Source organism: Monocercomonoides exilis, assembly GCF_001643675.1.
Source record: "Monocercomonoides exilis strain PA203 chromosome Unknown scaffold4-2303458, whole genome shotgun sequence".
NCBI classification, from domain to species: domain Eukaryota; phylum Preaxostyla; order Oxymonadida; family Polymastigidae; genus Monocercomonoides; species Monocercomonoides exilis.
The window spans coordinates 518,265-542,454 of NW_027150549.1; the positions used below are offsets into that span (position 1 = coordinate 518,265).

The following is a 24,190-nucleotide window of genomic DNA, read 5'->3' on the forward strand; positions in this document are numbered from 1 at the left end:
ATTGATTCGTATCTGTCTTGATTTCAGGCATAGAGTGCTGTAAGTCATTGTTTAATGAATGTTCTTCGGATTTCTGTAGAATTTGATGTGTATTCTTTGCTGGTGTTATTGATTTTCTTGAAATAGCTTTCAAATGCATAAGACGATTTCCACTTAAGCGAGATCCTGGTGAATGGGTTGGAGTTACATGCTGCAGTTTCAGACTTTGCTGAGAAAGAGAAGGTGAAATTGATGGAGGCATGGAATCTTGGTAACATAATGTTTGTTCTTGTTTGGTGTAATTTGTTTCTTTATTATCACTAATACTTTCTGAAGATGCATTTTCAGATAGCTGAAAAGACTGCGCTTCTTCTGACATGATAAGATTTACCACCACAAAATGGTAACGTCTTTTATTTTTCTCAAAAACAAAAAATATATTATGGGCAATTCACTTCACTAACAATTTTTTTATTGCAGTTGAATTTTCATTCTATTATAAAATAACTAAAAAATAAAGCCATAAAAACTCAAAACAACGCAAACAAAGGAATTTCGTATTGAAAAAAGAACAACAAAAACTCCAATAATTATAAATATCCTGATGCTGAAGGTTGAGTTGTATCTGTGTTGACTTGTTGTGGTGGTTGAGCATCAGCACCACTAGGCGCAGTTTGTTGAACAGGTGCAACAACAGGTTTTTGTATTTGACGTGGGCGGGCAGGAGAAATGAGAGTGTTCCATTCATTTGGGAAGTAAGCAGTGACAAAAGGTTCAGCAATTGGTTTGATAGTTTCTGCCAGTTGTGTTTGAAGTGTCTGTTCAGGAAGTGGATAGAAGTATCCCAAGAGAATAATGCGATTGTACTCTTGGCACGTGTCAATCTACGAGGGTTGATTGAAAGAAAATGGATATTGGAATAAAACATTGTTACAATAATTTTGAAAAAAATTATAAACGATTATTTATGAAAAATAAATATATGCAAAAGATAAAAAGCAAAAACCATATAAAATTAATGTATGTTTTGTTTCCAAATCTTAATGTCTTAAAAATATATTTATGTATTCACATCAAAGATTTCAACACACCAGATCCTTTGGATGCATCAGCGACTCCTTTTCTGAAGCGCCAAGCACAAGAATCGCTATCAGCGAGAGAACAAGCAGCGCAGCATCGTTTGTGTCGGTGATCAAGTCAGCGAAGTGAGGAAGCAGATTGGCCAGCGAAACGAGCTTCTGCCGCGCCTCTGGCACGACAATGCGGTTTGGTGGGAGGGCTTTATTAGCAGGGCCTTTGCAAGGGTTAGGCACATACACAGTGGAACAAACAGATGGGCAGATGCTGGCGAAGATGGCTGGAATCACCACGTCGAAGAAGAAGATCGCTATCCGCTTGCCGCTGCTGATCGTGCGGCTGAGCGGGTAGCCTGGGAAGGAGGAAGGAGGATAAATAGAGGCAGACTGAGCAGAAGCAGAGCCAGCAACTGCAGTAGAAACAACAAGAGGCGCAGGAGAAGCCGAAGCAGATGTTTCAGAAGCATCTGTGCTGTTAGTACTGTTCTTCGCAGCAATTCTCTTCTCAATCTCTGCTTCTTCTCTGAGCGTCTGGTGCAGCACCGCCGCAGCAGTTGAGCACAGAGAAGGCTTCAGTGCGAATGACAGGCCAGCAAGCACCGCCAAGCACACACACGCAGCAGTTGTGCAGAGGTGTGGCTTGTCCAGCAGAATGAGAGGGTTTCTGCAGACACACTCGTCCCACCGCCCGCTCTGCTGGTGGAGAAGAGTCAGCATCTGCTTCGACTTGTGTGGGAGGAGTGAAAAGAGAGTGGTCAGCGACTCGCCTGCTGACGCCTGCTCGGCGTGTGCTGGCTGTTTCGCTGCGGCTGCTGCTGATGCTGTTGCAGCGCTGGCTGCAGACTGAGTGGAGTGAAGGAGCGAAAGGAGAGCGAGTTCTGGATTGGCAGCTTCAGACGGCTGTGGCTGGATGGTCTTGTTGAGCGGCTCGTGGAGACACGAAGCAAGAAAATTGAGGACTTTGTCTGATTTTGGAAGGAGGGTGTCGAAGAGATTGCAGATGGGGCAGATGAATTGATGAGGGTTACCTGCTCTTTGACGCATGTCGTGTGAACGAGAAGAAGAGGAAGAAGAGGAAGATGATGATGAAGTGGATGCGTTTGAAGAAGATGCATGTTTTTGACTTAGCAAGTACTGCACACTCGACATGTTGAATATCATCCACCCATCCACACTGCCTGGCAACGAGTCTTCGCGTTTCTCTTCTTCTTTCCCTTTCTCTTCAGCAGCATTCGCACTCAATCCTTGTTTTGTTGCAGAAGAAGCTGAAGAAGCAGAAGTTCCATTCAACTGCTTGCTTCTACCCGCTTTCTGTGAGCTTTCTCTCGCAGCAATGCAGAACTGGCTAAACCTCAGGCTGATCCAATCGCAGGCGTCCTTCTCGAGGCTTCTGTACGAAGAAGCAGACAGAATGAAGTCTAAGCACTCCACAAGAGGAGCATACGGAATCCTCTTCACAGCAACCGTAAACAGAGTGTATGCATCGCAGGCAAAGCGCTCGAACGAGATGAGCTTTTTCAGCACATTCAGAAGATAGCCCCAGCAGCGCCGGTCGAAGTCATACGCTTTGATCGACGCCTGCAGAGCAGCAATCACCTGCTGCATCTTCGCCAGCTCGACAGACTCCAAATAGGATGTGGTGAATATCTCGTACAGCAGCTGGAGCGCAGAGGACGCCACAGACGGCAGAGAAAGCGAGGAAGAGAGGCAGACAATGAGGCGGTGTGCGAGCAGCGTGGACTGCTCAACAGAAAGCGCAGAGCTTTTGACCAGCAGGTGCAGAATGGAATAGACATGGCCCCACAAACACTCCACCACGTTCGGCATGGAGGCACTTGTGGCTAAATAGACCAGCAGCTCCACAAAGATAAACAGAGTGGTCTCTCTCTCCTTCGCCGACGACGGAAGAATCAGCCCTGCCGAGTCTGCCTGTCTGTCGAGTACAGCTGAGGGTGAAGAAGAAGAGGGTGAGGAAGAAGGAGAAGGTGCAGGAGACACTGAATTAGTGCCTGTGGGAGAAGAAGAAGAAGACATCACAGGGACTGTCTCCTTCGGAGGGTTAATGAGTGGATACACCAGTGCTGCCAGGGCTGCGACGAGGCTGAGCACAAACTGCTCGAGATGCGAACTCGAAATCGACTGGGCGCTTCTCACAAGCTCTGCACAGCGCGACGCAGAGACTGTGCCTCTTGCTCTTTGCATGGCATCTTCATTCTCCCTCTGCACTTGCTCAGCCTGAGTGTTCCCTTTGAACGAGAACAGCGCAAACACATTGAACAGACGCACTCCTGTTTGTGTCTGGCTCTGCTTGTCGGCTGAGGGCTCAGCGGGAAGCGTGCGGCGATAGGAAAGAGCAGGAGAGAGGGAGACGAGGGAGGAAGAGACAAGGCGGGAAGAGGTTGGAGTGCGTTGAGGAAATGAAGGAGTGGCAGTTCCTTCAGAGGAACGCTGGGAAAGAGCACTGGGAGAGGAGCTGCCGAGAGGGGATGGGGTGAATGACTGAGATGAGGATGAAGAAGGAGAAGATGATGAAGAAGGAGAAGAGGAAGAAGAAGTGCGTGAATGTGTCTGGGAGTTGAATGCAGGAGAAGGCGGGGTGCGTGGAGATTTCACCTCAAATCCATCTTTTCTGCTGGGAGCATCGTTTTCCTCTGTCAAATAGAGCGACTCGACAAAAGGATGAGTGATGAGTGTGGTCTGGGCGAGGAACAAGAGGCAGAGTGTGACTGCTGTCCAGCCAGTGTGCACAGAATGAATGTGGCTGGTGGCGATGTCAAAGAGCAGCGTCACCATCGACAGCGAATGCGAAGAGCGCGCAAAGGACATCGGGACTGTCCGTGAGATGTGTGGGAGAGGGTTCTTCTCAGCTGACAGATAGACAGAAGTAACTGCCTCTGCTGAGCGGTGCATGTTGCACCCAGCAAAGACAGGGTCAGGGAACGGGGCATGAGAAAGGTTGGGTGTTGGGAGGTTGTAGCTCTGTGGGAGCTGTGCCAGCGTCGCGATGACCGACCACAGCATCGCCAGGATTTCATCAATCAGACCAGGCGCGCTGCACACTTCAGCCAGCGATGCAACAGCATTGATGATCTCCACTGCGCGCGGATGCATCGCCGACACATTCGCCTCGCACAAGATGGAGTGGAGAACAGGGAGCACTGCACGAGAGAGGATGGCGAGGCTTTCAGTTGTGTAAATGGCAGACGCCGACGGCGGGAGCTGCCGGCAGATAAGCGGCGGCGGGGCGAAGTGGGTCAGAGACACAAACTGGGTGCAGCCCCACACGGGATACATTGGATGGTGCAGATTGACAATGGGCATGGAGCCAATGGAGATGTAGAGGCGCTCCAGTGTGTTTTTTGGGTACTCCTTCTCATTGCCCAGGCGGTGGATCAGGCTGGTGTAGGTGTCGAATGTCATCTTCTCAGGGACGGCTGGGTTGTGCAGGTCAGAATTCAGCATGACCGTCACGAAGCCATACACGAACCCGTTGTCTGCGGTGAACGGAGTGTGTTTGGGAACAGAAAGAAGAGTGCTGTCTGAAGAAGAAGAAGAAGAAGATGATGATGATGAACGAGAAGATGGTTGAAGTGCTGTTGATGATGTTGATGATGATGCTGATGAGTTATCTGCATTCAGAATTTCTGGTTGCGATGCTTTAGAATTGTGCTGAGTGCGAAGTACTGGAGGAGCCCCCGATCCTGCCTCTTCTTCTCCTTCATCTCCTCCTTTCAACGCTAATGCCTCGCTTTTCTCTTCACTCTCCTTCATCATCATCTTCCTCCTCCTCTCCTTCCTCCTCTCAGCCCTCCTCCTCCCTTCCTCTGGATCCCTCCACATCTCCGTCTCCTTCCACCCATCCTCAATCGCCTCAGCCAGCGATGCCCCAAACTTCTCAATTGTCCTGTCAACCACCTGCCCTTCGCCAGGCATTCGGCACGCTGCCATGAACAGTCTGAGGGATTCGTCCAGTGTGAGTGGCTCAGTCGCCAGCAGCGTCATGAATGAAGAGAAGACACGTTTATTGTATGGTTTGTTTGCGCAGAGGTATTCGCCCACGAGGCAGTAGTCGAGAGAAGGGCAGAGCAGACAGAAGAGAGCAACCTCGTCGGGGGAGGGGTTGCGGCGGGTGGGTTCAAGGGAAGGAGAAGGAGAAGGAGAAGGAGAAGGTGAGGAAGAGGATGAGGAAGAGGTAGCAGTTGTGGTTGTGGTTGTTGCAGTGGAAGTTATAGTGTTAATTGGTTGTGTTGTGATTGGATTGGAAGAAGAAGAAGAAGAAGAAGAAGAAGAAGAAACTGAAGTGAATGTATTTTGTGAGTTTGTCCCTTGTTCCATGTTTTGTTGAGGTGCAATTCCATTTGACTGCTTTGATGCTTTACTTGCAGATGAACCGCTGTTTGTTTGACTCAATCCAACAGATTGTGAATTCACTGACTGTATCTGCTGAGTCTGTTGTTGTTGTTGTTGCGAGTAAGGTGGAGGAGGTGATCTGATGCCATCTTTGAGGGGAGAATGTGAAGAGAGGTCGAAGGAAGCAGAATCAACTGACTGTGATGATTGATCTAATTTCTGGCTGTGAAGATCAGAAGACAGCTGAGCAGATGAATAAGAGGAGGAATACGAGGAGTGTGGTTGAGACAAGTCAGAAAGAGAGGAAAGAGAGGAAAGAGAAGAGAGAGAGGAGAAAGTGGAGGTGGATGAGGAGGAAGAAGGCATTGACAAGTCTCCCTTTGAGGCAATTGAGGAAGAAGCATTGGAAGAGCTAGAGAGAGAAGAAGAAGAAGCTGATGAAATAGAAGAAGACGTTGGACAAGACAAAGGAGAAGGAGCATTTGAAGATTGATCTGTGTTTGCAGGAGAGGAGGAGGAAGAAGAAGTTGACGAATTGTCAGAACATGAAGAAGATGATGCTGATGAATTCTGTTCTTTGTTCTCTGCATCTTCTGTGTCTGCACTCATAATGCCGCAGTCCATCAGATAATTAAAGGCCACTGCTGGCTTTACTGTGTTGAAGAGATACGCTGCATGCAGCAAATGGCCCTTCAGCCTTTTTGCCACACGCAGAAGCTCAATAATCTTCTGGTCGTCTTGTTCTGGTTGAGAAAATGAGGAGGAAGAAGAAAGAGAAGAAGATAAAGAAGAAGAAGAAGAAGAAGATGATGATGATGAATTGTAAAGTGAAAGAGAAAGATTCGAATCCAATGACAATTGAGCTAATTCTGAGTTGTTCTCTCTCTTCTTCTTTGATGCCATTTTATTGAACTGCTTCTCAGAATGCGATGAAGACAGCTCGGCAATGGATTCTCCATCAACCATCACAAAGTCCTCTTCCTCAGCAGCTTTAAGCAGTGGATCTAAGCGAGTCCTCATCAACAGCGAAGAAGAAGAAGAAGAAGGAGATAAGGAAGGAGAAGGAGAAGGCGAAGGAGAAGAAGCCTGAGCATTCACAGAAGCGAAGTATGTGACACGGAGTGAAGACACAATTGATGACAGAGCATCCAATGCTAGCAGAGCAGCACGCTGTGAAGAGGGTGTGGCTCTGGGAGATGTGAGTGAAGGGCAGGTTGAAGGATAGCTGGGAAGTGGCTGCAGCTTGAAGGTCGGGACACAGATGTTTGTTTTGGCATTATATGCAGCAGCAGCAGCAGATGATGAAGATGATGAATATGAACCACTTTGAATACTCTGTTTATCGCTTCCATCTCCCTTGCTATTCTCGTTCTCTCTCTCAGCACTCGAATGCGACGTGACTTCAGCCTCAGCCTCAGCCACAGGTGTCTTCAGCTGCAGCGGGGACATCGAGTCGAATGTGATCTGGCTGAGGGCGTAGCACAAAAGAGAGAAGATCGGCCGGGTGCCTGGAGACAGGTCGAACGCCGGATGCAGCAGCGACACGAAGGACGGCACAGAACACATGCTCTGCACGAACTCGAGTGTCACCTCGCGCACAGAAGAGAGAGAAGAGTCGGTGTAGAGGAGGCGGTTGGTGATGTGGGCGAAGAGGAACGGGAGATAGCAGATGCTGTGCGAGGGGGCAGACACGATAAGCGAGAGCAGCACGTTCAGCGCAGCAGAGATCTGGCTGGGCGGGTTGAGGTACTGAGCATATGTGTATGGAGGGATGGACGGGGGAAGCGCCGACTGAGAAGAGGAGGATATCGACGAGAACGGGGCAGCTGCATCAGTCGGTGCAGAGCACACGAGCACAAGGCGGACGCACTCTGCGATGGCAAAGCGGACGAGCGGGTGGTCGCAGGAGTCGAGGGAAGGGCCCCACGCAGACAAGGCGGAGGAGAGGAGGTTGAGACCGAATGTGCCGTCGTTCAGGTTGCCCTTGGCGTGCGGATGGGCTGTGGCGCCGACAGCTGTCACGTCGTCGGACAGGCGGAGCAGCGGGTGCATCCAGACAGCGCGGGATGTTCTGATGATCGATGGACGAAGAAGCTGAAGAATTTCCTGTGAAGAAGAAGAAGAAGAAGAAGAAGATGCTGCTGATGATGATGACATTGAATTGGAAGTGAGAAGTGAAGGCTGTTGAAATGGAAGTAATGCTTCCGCTGCAGTTATAGTTGGAGAAACAGGAGGTGAATTTGTATCGTTGTCTTCAACGACTATATTCGAGTGAGGCTGAAAATCCAATTTGTTGTTAGGCTGGTGATCTCCATGTTCAGCTATGTCATTGGTGGTCTCTCTTTCATTTCCTCGGAGGTATTTGTTTTGATGCTTCAGTGCAAACGACGGAAGCGAAGACAGAAACATTTGCCTTTCCGATAGCACCATCTGCGGCATCCTGTCTTTCCTTGTTCGACTTGCAGCTCTTGCTTCCATAAAGTCCAGATGCTCTTCTTCAAAATCTGCAAGCTGCGACCACCACTCTGGTGTAACTTTGTGAAACCAATGAAGAAATCGATTATCATCAATGTTAATTTGCTTCGCACCCAGCTGAGCAAATGGTATGGGCTGAGGAGATGAACAAACATCACTGAAAAATCCAATAAGTTTCAGTAAAACGGTAAAATCCAGAGAAATTTCGGAGCGAGAATCATTATCATTGAAACATTTGCCTAGTTCCGATTTTGCCTTTTCAATTAATAGATCAGCTTTCAAAAAAACTCTAATTACAATCTCAGTTAAAGAATTCTTCACTTGATTTCGAAATTGAATCGATGCCTTTAGGCCTATTAGAAAAGAATATATAAAGCTCACAATTTTATATACTAAATCTGATGAAAGTCTCATGATAAACTGCTCTGAACATAAAAGTGACAAAATTGATATCATTTCTGAAAAGACCGCTTCATCTGCGTTTTGCGATTGTTGATCATATTTAATGTTATCTGTTATAGTAACGATAATTGATTTTAGATCATCAAGATGAAAAAACCTCGGCTCAGCAATTAAAGATTGATTTAAAATGGAAATGGTTGTGGACATTAGTTTGGATGAAATCTTTTCTGTTGTCAGTAGAAGAAGAAAAGGTTTTAAATACTTTGAAGCAGGAATTTGTGTTCCATGAAGAATTATTGTTCTTAAGGTTAACAGAAGCTCAACTATTGTTGATGAACTGGAATGCGGATTGTCCAACGTCCATTGTTGATTTTTCCGAAGTTCCAAAAGCAAAGAATTAATAAATGGAAATAAATTTAAAAGAGGCATTTGAATTAACTAAATTATTATAACTCCACTATGAAACACTTTTTCAACTTTATACTTTGGGAAATGATCTGAAACACTCATTTCAAACAAAAAACCAAACATAAATGTTCTTTTTTCATATCCGATTTATTATCACTTTTATGAATTGAAGTTTAACAAAAAAAGATTCTTACACATGGAAAAAGACAAAAATTCGAATATTTTGTGTTACATTCAAAAAAAGAAATACTGCACATCCTCTCTCATGTTCTTGGGATAATATGAAGATTAATTCACAAATATATAAATAAAATAATTAAAATTGATGAAAATAAAAAAAAGGAAAAAAATAAAATAAAATAACCAGAGAAAAAATTTTTGTGTGAAATTATTTTCAGAAGTCTAACAGGATAATTTTGTTTCAGCATCGTTTAACTCAGAGTGAGCTGAGATAAATTATGCTTCATCATGATATTTCACATTCATAAGCTTCAATTTTGAAAAAAAAACTTAACTTTCGCACTTTATCACTCAATTTCGAACATACCATATCGATCTCGTGAAATGAACCTATAAATTATAAAACTTCATATTAATTCACATGATTTACATGTTTTTCTCTTTTATTTTCAATATTTTCATCTCATAATTTCGTTTTCAATATTTTGAAAACCCTCTTTTCGATTGATCAATTTGATCTTATAGATAATCAAAACTTAAGGTTTGTTATTTGAAACAAAATCAATAAAAAAAACAATTACAAAATTTCAAGAATTTTTTTATTCCATTTTAGCAAAATGTCACTTTTGTGATACACGCTTTTTTCGTCAAGTTCATGAATGAAAAAACAAAAAAATCAAAAATCAAAAATCAAAGAAAAAAAAAAAAAAAAAAAACAGTTACTGATTGTGATTTGAAGAAGTGATATTCAGAAGAGAGGGAAAGGTGAAGGGTTGTTTTTGACAATAGTGATTTATTAATATGTAAAGAAAAAATACTGAAGAGGGGAATAACATGGTTCCTTTATCCACTGATTTTGCTAAAAATTGGTATTACAAAGAATGATGATAAAATATTTGGTGCAACGATGTTTTCAACAACTGTTAAAAAAAAAAGCATTGATTTACGTGACTAATGTTCTTTGAAAAGATTCTCAAGATAATTGTTAAATGAAATAAAAAATTCTTTTTCATACTGAAATTGTTAAAGAAAAAGGAAAAAAAAATATACCTTTATTTTCATATTTGTTCGAACTTTTTAAAAACATTCCAACAAAAAATTTTATGTTCGAATTTTAAAAATTGTTCAGAATTAAAAATCACAACTTGTAAATGAAAAACTTTGTATTTAATGAAAATTATGATTATTATAATAACTTCAATATAAAATACGACATTCATTTGAAATAGGTATACACTCAGTGAGAATTAATTTGTGAGATAATTCCCCATCTTCTTCACCCTTCACTTCTAAGAAAGTTGAATAAAAATCCAAAAAGGCATACGATGCTTGCTTCACTTTTTTCTCTCCGTCTGTGCATCCCTTTACAATCATGGTTAAAGCATCACTTTCCAATTCCAACAATACAGAAGAAACAATAATTGCAGCAACAGCAATGGTTTCTGCAGAAAAGATAATGCAAAGTGGGGACAAAAATATGTCTCTAACAACTGCCCACGCAGTGTTTGCAAAATCAATGGAGGCATTGACTCGTCCAAGGAAAGTTGTCAAATAATAATCTGGCTGGTCCACCCAAAAATCGAAATCCAATGTATTCATCAGTAATCTCTCACAATCAAACACCTGTTGGCGAATATTTAAAAATTGCTGTTAAACAGCAGATCTTTCAAACAAAACAATAAATAAAGCAAGACAATAATACTGGAGATTTTTCATCCAAAGTATCCGTGCGAACTCCATTTTTTACAAGATCATACGCACGAATTATTGTTCTCAAATGCTTTGGATTTTCTTCGCATTTCGCAGCAAAAAATAAGCATGTCAAAATTACTACCTGAGGAATTATAAGGTATCCAAATATTTGTTGAACGCATCAATAACAAACTTCGTTATCGTATTTTTTAAACGAATGCTTCATATAAAACTTGTGAAGAAAATAGCACGCTGTCTGAGTAGGAGATGAAGGCCTGAAAGAAAAGAGTTTTTGGAAATTTTTTCTTTTAAAATTGAATACATACAACGATAGACATTTTGATAATGCTTGAATCATCATGCACGATCTGTAGCGCATAGATATTTCTATTTCTTCTGGAATTCCATCTTTAAAAGAAGGAGTGTTCTCTGCGCATATAAAATGTGACATGTAATTATGTGAGGAATCAAGTGACATGCTTAATTCTGAGTTTTGAATAAAAGTAAAAAAGTATTTTTATTATGATATGGGACATTTTTTAATAATAATCTTGTCAGATTTTTATTCCAAAAAGTTATTTGCTTTTGTTTTGCAATTCGCTGTCTGTAACAAAAATATTTGACAAAAAAACATCAAAATCTCTTTATTCAAATTTATCTTGATTATTTGAATAGATTAACCGTATTGAACATGAAAATTTTTGAACATAAAAATCTTTTGTCAATTCAAAAAAGAAAGAAAGAAAAGAAAAGAAAAGAAAAGAAAAGAAAAGAAAAGAAAAGAAAAGAAAAGAAAAGAAAAGAAAAGAAAAGAAAAAGAAAAAGAAAAAGAAAAAGAAAATTGACCATTTATCATTTGAGACGTGGAGAAATATTGAGAAAATGATATTCAATGTGTATTCAGAAAACGATGGAAAAATTGAATTGATAATTCGGGGAAGAATTCATGCTTTAATGAAAAAAAAAAAAAAAGATGAAAAACTAGGAAGATAGATATGTCAACATGAACAGAAAAGCTCAATTTGAAATAAAGATGGATGCCGTACAGAAGAATTCAAGCTAGACATTTTATTCAAAAAGAAAAACTTCTTTGAATGTGTTCAAAATAAACACATATAAAAATTTAAATCTTCTTGAATTTTAGAATTTTCTGGGATATTCTTTTTTTAATATTTGTTTATTTTAAACACTGAGCAAAGCATAACTTTCAGATATTATTTGCTTACAAAAGAGGATTTGTGTCTTTTTTTAAACATAACGTGATCAAAAAATTTATTCAATGGGCAATATATCTTTCAAAGATATTCCTGCACGTTCTCCTCTGCTGCATAATTAATGTGCCACAATGCCCAAATTATGAATCCGATTTTTGCAATAATTTCAACCTGCTTTGTGATTATTGAATCAAAAGAACATTCAGAAAAAGAAACAAACCTTTTTGATGAACTGGCCGTGTTGCATGATCCACAATTTAATAACAATTTAGGGGAACAGAAAAAATATCAATTCAGTGAAATTTGTTCTTCATTTCAATTGAGAAATTCTTCAATAATGATTGCAAAGATAATTCATAGTGAATACGAAAGAAAGCCAATGTTTTGTATTAAAAAAGGAGGAAGGCTTGAAGCTATTGATTATATTACTTCTGGTTCATCAAAGATTGTCCCGTTCAGAGTGGATGGAGGAAACATCAATTTGGTGAATCTGACGATTCAAACCTTAAGGCCGTTTGTCCAAATACCGCGACTTTTTAACTCGCCTTTCAAAAATTCTGAGAGAGATGGAACAGATTCGATCACCCTTCAAGAATCTTCATTTTCGTCATTTGAATTGGCATCTGCTCCGTTTCTTGCACCGAATGCGAGATGCCTTATGAAAGCCTCTGGCTTGAAGATGACAAATATTTCTGTTGCTTCGGAAACACAAAGAGAAATGGATTTGAGAGCGAGAACAGAAACAACGATTGAAGGCTGCTCGTTTTTCAGTGTTTGGGATGTTATTTATGGAGGCATTTTAAGGTCGGTGAACAGCCCATGTGCCTTGCTGAGAGTCACAAATTCCTCATTTAAATGTTGCTTTCGAACGATGAATGTGAATGAATCAGGCGGAAGCAACATGACAAGGCAACCACTTGGGGCAGATGAAACGCACATTTTTACAGATTGCGAATGGTGTGATACGGGATTTGCAAATGTTGGAAGCGCAATTTATTTGAAAGGAAATTCAACTCTTGAGTGCATGAGATGTTCTTTTGCAAACATGAAACAAGGATATGACGGAGCTGTTGACGTCCAATCTGCAGCAGGCGTGAAAATGACGAATTGTAATTTCACAAATTGTGTTTCAGGTGGCAATACTGGAGGAATGATTATTTACAGTTTAAATGGAAATTATCACTTTGCTGAATGTATTTTTCTCAAATGTCAAGCGACTGCACATTATGTAGGAGGATTGCGAATTAATCAATTATCTGGAGTTGAAACCGAAACAATAAATAAATGCATATTCGATAATAACGAAGCAGGATCTTTTTGTGGTGGATTATTGGTTGAAACACACAAGAGCGCATTTTGTATCTCTGATTGCAAATTTGAAGGAAATGTTGCAAATGGAACAGGTGTATCTGATTATGAAGGAGGAGGAGGAGGCATTTTTTTGTATTCTGCAAGTTGGATGGAAACTGATTCACCTCCGACAGTTATATCGTTTTGCTTTTTTAGCTGCAATAAGGTTAAAAATGAAGAAGGCCATGATGTCAAAATCAAAAACTCTCTTTTGAAAGGTTCGCCATTTGAGACATCGTTCTCAACAACATCAGCAAAAAGAGTGTTTTACAACGGAAGCCAAACAGATTACGATATATGGCTTCCAACAATCAAAACAACATATGCCAGAGCAGATGGGATTGAAGGGCCTATCTGTGGGACAACACAGGCCAGCCCGTGCAATTCGATTAAGCAGGCATACAACATGATTGTGAAAGGATCAGAGGGAACAGTGAATATTCTTCGATCGACCTATCATTCAATGGCCCTGTTCATTGGAGGGGGAGATATTGCATTCAAAGGCGAAAGCGAGAGCGAGTGTGTCATCAGCACAGAATTGTTGAATTCTCATGAGTGTTTGTTCACATTGGATTCGGGATCGATGGGATTGTCTTTGGTGACAATTCGACACAACAGCGCAGAATCATCATCTTCATTGCTTGTGATGCACACAGAAGCACAGAAACTGACACTAAAGAACGTGATCATTTCAGGGGCAGAAAATGGGCAGACACATTCATTTGATGTTTCTCCATTTAAAGTGATATTTGAGAAAATGAAGATGGAAAATTGCTTGATTGAGGATATTGGCCTGGGAGATTGTTCGTTGCTTGAGGAAGAGGAGGAAAGTGGAGTTTGGAGAGGGATGCTTGGAAATGTGACGATCCAAAGGATCAGCCGAATGAGAGGAGATGGAGCGATTTTCAGCTCTCAAAGTGAGAGAAGTGATTCTTGGGAGCTGGAGGGCACCACATTCAGAAACTGTGTGTGCAAGGAAGGGAATGGAGGGAGCGTTGCGTGGAGTGTTGGTCAAAGCGGGACATTCAAGATTGGCAGGGGAGAGGGGACGACAGTGATTGGAGAGTGTGGGGCAGAGAAGGGAAGTGGGGAGGAGAAGGGGAGAGGAGGAGGGGTGTATTTGGAGGTTTCATCACCAACAACAGTGTTTGAGGTTGTGAATGTGGGATTTGAAGACAATCGTGCAGAACATGGGGTGAATGTGTTTATTGCATCGCCTCAGCTGGAATTGATTCCAAAAGGGAGATATGAATTTGTTTCTCTTTTGAGCGAGGATGTACGTGAAGTGGAGGGAGTGGGAGACACAAACAAAGCAACACTGGTGATTCCGATTGTGTGCTATCTCCTGGATGTTCCGAGGAGTGAGGTCTATGTTACTGCAACAGGAGCAGATCATCCTCGGTGTGGACACAGATTTTTCGAGTGCCGATCATTAAACTGCCCGATTGAAAGGGAAGAGAAAACACCAACAGATGGAACAACAATAGCGACAATCAAAATTGGAAATGAAATTGAGGTTGGTTCGACAGTGGTGTTTTCGAAAATGGCAAGGGTGATAGAAGGAACAGGGAATAATGGATCACTTGTTGTTAAAGGCGAGGCTGCATGCAATGGTGATGAGGAAGGATGCGACGGAGTGTTTGTGGTGTTGAAGGAAACAAGGATGAGTAAGATCGAGCTGGTGATGCCATCTGTTCTTGAGCATCATGAAGCAATATTCCAGTTGAAAGGCGAAACACTGAACTTGAGCGAATGTGTTATCACATTTGGAGTTGGTATAAGTTATGTTGGATATAACTTGATTGTTGTGGAATGTGGAGAGGCAAAAGTGACTTCACTGAGATTGGATTCTGTGAGGCTTGGAAATGAAGCGATTAAAGTGAACGGGGGCTTGTCATCTGTGGCGTTGAAAAATGTGGAGTTGAATGATATGACCTTTGAAGGAGAAATGGGATTTGCTGTTTGTGAGGGAGGGAGCACACTCACAGCAGAAAGTGTAATTGTCAGTGGGTGCGAAATGGGAGGAAGCAGCTTGATTTGGGCAGGGAGCAGTTGTATTGCGAGGATGAGGGAGTGTTCGTGGGATTCATGTAATTTTGTTGATTCTGGAGTGATAAGAGGAAGTGAAGCAAAGGAGATATCGATTTGTGGATGCAATGGGAGCAATATCCGAGTGAGTGAAGGAGATGGAGGGATGGTGAATGGAGTGTTCGGAGAAGGAGGGATGGTGGATGTGTGGAATTCGAGTGTCGAGGGGTACGTGGCAGAGAAAGGGAATGGAGGAGGGATGAGAGTGGAATTGAAAGAGGATGCACAACTGAAGATCAGGAGTGAAGAAGAAGTGACACTGATGAAGAAATGTTCGGCTGGAATAGAAGCAACAATGAATGGAGGAGGATGTGGAGGAGGGTTGTGGGTGGGGATTGAAGGAGAGAGATATGGGTTTGATGTGAGAGGAGTGAGGTTTGAAGAGAACAGAGCAAGGAGTGGGAGGGATGTGTATGTTGTGTGTGATGATTTAAGGAGAGTTGTGAATGGAAGTCGTTTCTCGTTCAGTGGAGGGATAAGCGAGAGAGAGAATTCCCTGATTGGGAAGGACGGGCAGAAGTTTTTGAGTGAGGTTGATTTGTTCATATTCATTGAGGGATTCAGCTCGTCTGTAATTGAGGTGGAGAGTGAGAATGGAGACAATGGAATGTGGTGTGGGATGGAGAACTGTCCGTGCAGGAGTGTGGGTTATGGGATTGGGAGGCTTGGTGGAGAGGGAGAAAAGAAAATTGTGATAAGTGGGAGCACGAGTGTTGAGAAGGTGGGAGATGTGAGTGGAGTTCGGATTGAAGGGAAAGACAACATGAGAATGAAGGTGGTTGTGGAGAAAGGAATTGAAGGAGAAGGGGAAAGTGTTCTAGATTCGAATGGGGTGAGTGTGTTTGTGAATGTTGGGTTTGAATTGCCTGGAGCCTTTGAACAGAGGAAGGATGTGGTAATAAGCTCAGGAACAGGAAGTGGTGTTTTGGAGATGGAATTGTGTTCGTTTGTGATGAAGGAAGGGGAAGAAGAGGCGATAGAATATCGAATCATCAGGAGCAGTGGACAAGCTGTGAGGATGAAGTGGATATTGATAAAAAACATCAGGACAAGAAAGTGTCTGATGGATCTTGCTCTTCTTGGAATGGAACAGAATGGAGCAGAGGGTGAAGTTGTGAGCATCAGCAACTGCTCATTTGGGAGCCTGTCGGTTGTTGGTGGAGATGAATCAGCTGTGATATGTGGAGAGGTGAGGAAAGTGATGAAGATAGAACAGAGCAACATGAGTGGTATCACAGGAGGAGAGAGCATGAGTGGTGGGGCAATGAGGGTGAATATCCACGATTCAGGGATGATTCATGTGAAAGAGGGGAGGATGGAAAGATGCTCAGCAGAGAAGGTGAGTGGTGGGAAAGGAGGATGGCTGTATGTGAATTGCAGTGAAAGGAGGGGGGGAATGCCATTCAAGTTTGAGGGAGTGAAGTTTGCTGGAAATGAGGCATTTGTGGGGAAGAATATGTTCATTTTGGATTCAGATCTGAACGTGAGCGTGAGGAGTGAGACATTTGCGATTGATGTTGAAGGGATGGAAGACGATCAGAATCTGTACGTTGGAAGTGATGATAAGCGAATAAACACAGATCTGATGCGATTTGTGATTGAACACAAAAGTGAGAGGATTGTTATATGGGAAAAGGGAGATGATGTTGTTCGATGCGGGAGTGAAGAGGATCCATGTGAGACATTGGAAATGGGATTGAAGCACATTGAGAGAGGAGGAGAGAGAAAAGTGGTGAGAGTGAAGGAAAAAATAAGAGTGGAAGGGGAATATGATTTGAGTGGGATTGAAGTGGAATCAGTGGGAGCAAAATACGAAGAGATGGAATATGGAACGGTTGTATTTGGGAGTGAAGGAGAAAGTGGAACAAAAGTGTGCATTCTCAACAGTGGAATGATCAGTCTGAAAGCACTGGAAATGTGTGTGATGAATATTTTGGGAAGTGGGGATTCAGGGATGATTGTGAGTGAGGGAGAGAAAGTTGAATGGGAAGACTGCTCAATCTCATGGAAGAGAAAGAGAGAAGGGATGGGGAATGTTGCATTTTGTGTTGTGAAGAAAGGGGAGTTGGAGATGAAGAGGTTCAAAGTGCTTTCATATTTTGTGAAGAGAAGTGCATTTGTGGTGGGTGGAGAAGTTGTGAGTGTGATTGATGAATTTACAGTGATTGAAGCTGAACTGGAGAGTGGGAGTTTGTTTGAGGTTGAAGGAGAGGGAGCAAATGGAGGAGGTGAGATGAGGATGAAGAATTGCAGTATTGGATCAGTTGAAGGGAAAGGAACAGATCCTTGTGTTGTTTCGAGCAAGAGTGGAAGTGGAGTGAAGCTTGTGGTGGAAGATTCGCTGATTGAAGGGTGCAGTTGTGGGAGAAGCACAAAGGGAGGGGCGATGCTGTTTGAGTTGAATGAAGGAGGATGGTTCGATGTTGTGAACACGAGTGTGAAGCAGTGTGGATGCTCTGTGAGCGAAGGGAAAGGAGGTGGGGTGTATCTGAAGACTGAATTGAGGGGAGAACTGGATTATGTGTTTGATGGGGTGATATTCCGAAGGAACACAGCAAGCGTTGGGAATGATGTGTTCATTGTGTGTGACTGCATTGAGAGGCAGATCAACGAAACACAGTTCAACATTGACTTCCGGGATGAAGAGTTCATCAGGCAGAATGCGATCTATGGGATGGATGCAGGAGATCACAAAGAGGAGGCGATGGACCTGATGAGCCTGATTGTGAAATACCAGTCAGACACGATTGTTGTGTCGAGCAAAGAAGGGAAAGGAGGGAGGAATGAGCAGCAGTGTGGGAAGCCTTTGCTACCATGTGCGACGATTGGGTTTGGGCTGAGACATCTGACACACGATTTCTTCACCCAGGTGTTTGTTGATGAGGAGTCAGTGATTGATGAGGAAATTGGATTGGAGACACTCACGCTGAGTGGGATGCATGAAGTGCAGAGTCGAGTGGTTGTTAAAGGGAGGATGAATTGCAGCAAAGAAATGATTGTGGAGACAAGTGGGCAGGTGTATGTGCGATGGATGCAATTTGCCTTTGAAGAAGTTGAAACAAATCAAACACCAGTCGCACATTCATCATTCATGAAGATAAGTTCAGGAAAGACATCGATCAGCACGTGCTCATTTGAGGGAGTGAGCTCGGCTGAGAGGGAAATGGAGCAAATGCCATTCTGTTTGATATTTGTGGATAGAGGGAAATGCTCAATGGGGAATGTGAGTGTTTCATGGCTTTCATTTGGAAGAAAAGCAGTGATATTGATAGAAGAGGACACTGAAGTGAATGGATTGACACTCAGAAACATTGAGGGAAGAAAAAATTGTTTGAAGATCAGGAGAGCTGGAAATTCGAGAATGGATAATGGATGCATGGGGAGTGCGAATGGAAAAAAAGAAGAAATGATGAACAGAGAAGAAAGTGAATTTTCATTTTCGATTTTGTCATCTTCATTTGAGAACATTACATGCGTGGATGAGAGTGCAGATGTGATTGATGTTGAGGAGATGGAAGGAAATGTGGAGTTTTCGAACTGTTCGTTAGGTGGGTGTTCATCGAGAAGAAAGAAAGGGAAGATGATATCGCTTTTGAGGAGCAAAAACATTCAGATGAGGCAATGCTTGTTTGATGGTGAAACAAATGAAAATCAATCGAATGAAGAAGTGGATGTGTGCAAATGGAATGGATCAGTTGTTGAGATGAAGGAGAGCTCGGGGGAGATTAAGGATACGAGTTTTGTGAACTGCTCTGATGGAGGTCTTTCTATTTGGGGAGGGAGTGCGGAGATTAACGCAGGGAATTTCACTAACAACAACCCAAACATTAAAAAATATCCATCAGCCAGGAGGAATATCATCTGTTCGGATTCAGGAATGTTGAATGTGATGGGTTTGAAAGGAGGAGATGGATTGAAGGATAGCACATCTCTTTGGATGTTGAATGATGGGTGCAGTTTTGAAGGGATTGCTTCTGAAAGAGATTCACCATTCTTCATTCCTGTGTTGGAAAGTGTGGAAGCAAAGGAAGAGACAGATAGAATGAAGCTGATATTCAAAGGATTGCTTCTTGTTCCATGCAATCTGTCATTCTCAGTTGTGAAGAGGAAGGGAGAAGAGAAAGAGATTGAACATTATGATTTTGATTCAAATGGATTCTTGTCAGAAATAGAAGTTGAAGGAAGCGTGGCAAAAGATCTCATCAGAAGTTGTGGAAATGAATTTGAGGTGTGTGTGTTTATTATGTTTGGAAACGCAGAATCTCCTTCATCAACAGATTCATACCTTCTGAAGAATGCAAGTATTACTCCACCAAAAGATGATGAACGAATCTCAAAAGGAGGAAAAGAAGGAAAAATCTCATGGGTTTTGATTGTTTGTATTGTGATCGTGGTGATACTGTTAATTGTATCAATAATATTCATTGTTCGATGGAAGAAGGTGAAGAATGAAGCAGAAGATCTGAGAGAGATTGTGGAAGACACAGTGAAGAAGGATCCAAAAGCATTTGAGATGGTGACGATGGAGATGTCGCCTGAGGAGCAGTGGAGGAGGGCAGAGAGGGAGGCAGAGAAGAAAAATGATGAGAGAATGAAGAAGAGAATATATGATACGAATATGCAACATTCTGAGTCTTCAGAGCATCTTTTGAGCGAGAGTGGCTCCACTGAATACATTTTGGGGAGAGACTCAGACAAGATTCCTGAATGGATGCTGGAGAAGGTTGACGAAAAAGAAGAGGAGGAAACAAGAAAGCGAACACCATCGCCATCCATTTCATCCACTTCAACCACAGACACTTCAGACACAGAATCCACTTTTGTTCGGAGAGAGGATTTGTGCCCCACTACTTCATCGATGTCGAATCTGGTGGATGCAATGGCATGCTCATCCCCTCACGAGAAATTGATTGTAGACTTGAGGGATTCGCTGTTCATGTTGCTTCACGGGAGGAACAAGACAAAGGAGATGGCGATTGGCACTCTGCAGGAGAGGGAGCAGACGGCTGCTCAGATCCTGTTCTGGGTGGCGAATCTTGCGCTCCACTCCTTCGACGAAATGAACAACCCGCTCCAATCGTTGGCCAACCTGAGTCCGCACATTGTTCTCTTCTCGGAACATATGGTGATATGCATTGTGATGCATTCAGACTTCTCTTCTGATGATTCCGATTCATCATCCATCTCTTCATCAACAATTGTGACATCTGCCAGTGATGATGATGATGACTCTCTTCCATCATCGGCCTTTGAGGATGAAGATTGTTTCAAAAAAGAGTGCCTGAGGTGGATGGCGCCTGAGCTGCTGATGAACAAGAAGATGGGAGCAACAAAAGAATCTGTTGCCTTTTCAATTGGGATGATGCTGTGGGAATGTTTGACACTGAAGATCCCGTTTGAGGAGTATGAGGCCGAGGTGGCAGGGCAGAAGATTGTGAATGGAGAGAGGCCAAACTTGGAAGCTGTTGAGTGTGCGAGCTGGAGCGAGCTTGTGAAGTGCTGCTGGGCAGGGCAGCCATCAGAGCGGAAGACGCTTGGAGAAGTGAAGCGAGAGTTGATTGGACATTTTCCAGCTGGAGCTGTGATGGTTACGATGTCAGATGCGATTGATCTGAGGAGGGAAAATGAAAGTGGAAGCGGAAGCGGAAGCGGAAGTGGAAGAAGCAATGACGGATACAGAAGCTGAAAGTTGAAGGTGAAGCTGGAACAAGAGAAGTGAAAGGACGGACGCTGGACATGGGCTGCTGAACCGATGAGTTTCCGATGAACATTTGCTGAGCTTGTTCAGAACAGATGCTATTTTGTGAGCACCCACATGGTGAGCAAAGCCGAAAGATGCTGCAAAATAGGTGGCAAGCTTCTTCTTCTTCTTCTTCTTTTCTTTTCTTTTCTTCTTTGAGAAGATATTCTTCCAAACAATTCCTTCACTGATCGATTGCAATGAAAAGAATGGTGAAGTTTGAAGAAGAAGAAAAGGGTGCAAACGGACAAGGATGAGGGTGGGATAATGCTATTGCTGCTTGTGGGGAAAAAAATATTAATTACTGTTGCTCAACAGTGGCTGCTGAGGAGAGATTTTCTTCTCACTCCTTGGCATGCATTCCTTCTGTTTTCCGTTGAGTGTGCTGCTTTTGAAATCCTGAAGATAAAGCGACACAACGAGAGGGGAGTCTGCAAATGCTATGAGAGCAATCACAATCTTTTTGCAATAGGTGAGTATTTTTATTGGCACCAGTTTTTTTATTGGCACCAAAAATTATTTTCATTATCTTCATTTCATTAAAGCTCATAAATCTGTTTCATAACATAAGTACAATAAACAAATAAAAAATAAGCTGTCGGTTAGTGTTTTTATTGGAATCTTTTTTTTTTTGTTGTTGTAACCTTTTATCGATTACCTTGATATATATATAATTTAATATCAGAATCAAAGATTATTTGTGAAAACAATTGTTTTTGTTAAAATTGAATGTAAAGATGTTCCAATTTGATTTCAGGACAAAAGTTAAATTCGTTAGTGAAATTATCGTATGAAAAAAACATGACAAATTCTTTTTTTATTCAAATTGAATAAACAAAAATTTATTAAAGCAAATGCTTCCTATGTCAAAACTTGAAATGTCTTTTGGCTGCTCATAATGGACTTTTTTTTGTGCATTTCCCAAAAAAATTGATTTGATTTATTACGATCAAAAAAAAAAGCTGAAGAGGGAAAAAGAAAAATGCAGGCAGAAATGGCGTCGATAAACTGTCGCATTTTTGAAAATAGACTCGAGAGAATGGCGAGAATTCTAATTGACGGAAAAGCCAGGCTTGTGGATGCAACCAACTTCGGTCAATTTTCAAAAAAAACACTCATCCATGCAGTAAAGTCTGTTAAAAGTGACAGAGATGTTTCCAAAGAAGGAAGACCGTCATTGCTGCGCAAGTGAAAAAAAGGAAATTGTTACAGACGTAATTAAAATTGAAGCAAAGTGTGGAACAAACCTGACAGTGAAGAAAACAAAAGAATTGGTTTGCAAAAAATTTTTTTTCCATTTATTTGTTTCTATTTTGATTGAAAATGCGATAGAAGATGAAGATTCAGAGATTTCAGTTGATGCTTCACCAAAAAAAGAAATTTCAAAATCCGCGGCTTATTCCTTCTTGCGTAATCAACCCAAATTGAAATTACAAAAGCCAAAAATTTTGGATTCAAAACGTCTTGCAGCATCTTGTCAGGACGTTTTGAAATTTTGGTGTGAAATGCTTGATGATTTGCATTCAAAATACAAATACAGAAGGGAGCTGGTCTTTCATGTGGATGAAACATCACTAAGATAATCTGATAATTGCCAAAAACTTGTTGCGATATCCTCTGAATCTCTATCAGCCTATTATCTTGCTCCTTTGTGTGTGCGAAACGCGACGCTTGTGGCTGCTGTTGCCTCAGATGGATTTTCTTTGCCCTCAATTGTTCTTTGGCCAAGTTCAAATGTTCCGGAAGAGTTGTCTCCTTTACTTTCTCCTTTTCTTGATGTGTTGAGCAATACTAACGGTTGGATGAACTTTTCTTTATTCGAACGATACTCTTTGCGTGTTCTTCTTCCAGAAATATTAGAAAGAAAAAAGGATGAAATTATCTGAAGAGAAATGTTTTCTTTTCGTTGATTCGCACAGCTCTCGTGCAAATCCAATTATTTGGAGAAAATTTATGGAATCGAATGCGGATGTCATCACATTTGTTCTTCATTCTTCACATATTACGCAACCTTTCGATAGAGGTGTTTTTGCTGTTCTTAAATTAGTTTTGAATTCATCAATCGAAATCCCTCAATCTTCAACTGCTTCTTCCAACAGAAAGGCTTTGGCAGACATCCTTCCTCAAGCTCTGCACTCTGCATTCGCTCCATCAGTAACAAAGAATGCTTTTGATGCAAGTGATGAATTGAATAAATCGTCAGGACAAGTTTCACGAAAATAACTTAAACACTCTTCATTTCCTTTACACACTTACACAAATCGTTTTGATTTTTTCGGAAAAAAGCTCACAATCGAAGATCACTTCGAAAAGTTGGAAGAAGATATCTTTATTCGAACAAGTGCGAAATGTTCCGAAGCCGAAGAAGAAACAGAAATTATTGAAGAAACTCTTCCATTTAAATCAAAGATGAAAAGAGTTCGTCGAAAATTTTTGCATGATGAGGTGCCTTATTTCAAAGAAAAATATTCTGCAGATCAAAGTTCAGGAATAAGTAAAATGAGAAGATTATTTGACCAAAGTTTTGTTTATTTTTGCAAAATTGACTCAGCATTTTTTGAATTTAATCACTTCAAAAAAAATGGTGTCAACAAAAACACTAACCGACAGCTTATTTTTTATTTGTTTATTGTACTTATGTTATGAAACAGATTTATGAGCTTTAATGAAATGAAGATAATGAAAATAATTTTTGGTGCCAATAAAAAAACTGGTGCCAATAAAAATACTCACCTATTGCAAAAAGATTGTGATTGCTCTCATAGCATTTGCAGACTCCCCTCTCGTTGTGTCGCTTTATCTTCAGGATTTCAAAAGCAGCACACTCAACGGAAAACAGAAGGAATGCATGCCAAGGAGTGAGAAGAAAATCTCTCCTCAGCAGCCACTGTTGAGCAACAGTAATTAATATTTTTTTCCCCACAAGCAGCAATAGCATTATCCCACCCTCATCCTTGTCCGTTTGCACCCTTTTCTTCTTCTTCAAACTTCACCATTCTTTTCATTGCAATCGATCAGTGAAGGAATTGTTTGGAAGAATATCTTCTCAAAGAAGAAAAGAAAAGAAAAGAAGAAGAAGAAGAAGAAGCTTGCCACCTATTTTGCAGCATCTTTCGGCTTTGCTCACCATGTGGGTGCTCACAAAATAGCATCTGTTCTGAACAAGCTCAGCAAATGTTCATCGGAAACTCATCGGTTCAGCAGCCCATGTCCAGCGTCCGTCCTTTCACTTCTCT

General features: G+C 41.8%; 3 protein-coding genes across 3 annotated transcripts; 1 reads left to right on the forward strand and 2 right to left on the reverse strand.

Annotated features, from left to right (window-relative positions):
- Positions 1–429: 429 nt before the first annotated feature.
- MONOS_9310 (putative Sec7 domain) lies at positions 430–8,380 on the reverse strand (the record flags this gene model as incomplete). Its single annotated transcript, XM_067879798.1, has 3 exons — positions 430–863; positions 1,071–8,037; positions 8,349–8,380. The coding sequence occupies 3 exons, from the start codon at positions 8,378–8,380 to the stop codon at positions 570–572; spliced, it is 7,293 nt and encodes a 2,430-aa protein (XP_067734614.1). The 3' UTR covers positions 430–569.
- A 1,687-nt stretch (positions 8,381–10,067) lies between these two features.
- Positions 10,068–11,040, reverse strand: MONOS_9311 (putative Cycline T; the record flags this gene model as incomplete). Its single annotated transcript, XM_067879799.1, has 4 exons — positions 10,068–10,517; positions 10,573–10,704; positions 10,756–10,837; positions 10,889–11,040. The coding sequence occupies 4 exons, from the start codon at positions 11,038–11,040 to the stop codon at positions 10,068–10,070; spliced, it is 816 nt and encodes a 271-aa protein (XP_067734615.1).
- Positions 11,041–11,897: 857 nt separating this feature from the next.
- MONOS_11713fu16744 (uncharacterized protein) lies at positions 11,898–21,646 on the forward strand (the record flags this gene model as incomplete). Its single annotated transcript, XM_067864274.1, has 1 exon — positions 11,898–21,646. One exon carries the CDS (start codon positions 11,898–11,900, stop codon positions 20,898–20,900), a length of 9,003 nt encoding a protein of 3,000 aa, XP_067734616.1. The 3' UTR covers positions 20,901–21,646.
- Between the last annotated feature and the right edge of the window lie 2,544 nt (positions 21,647–24,190).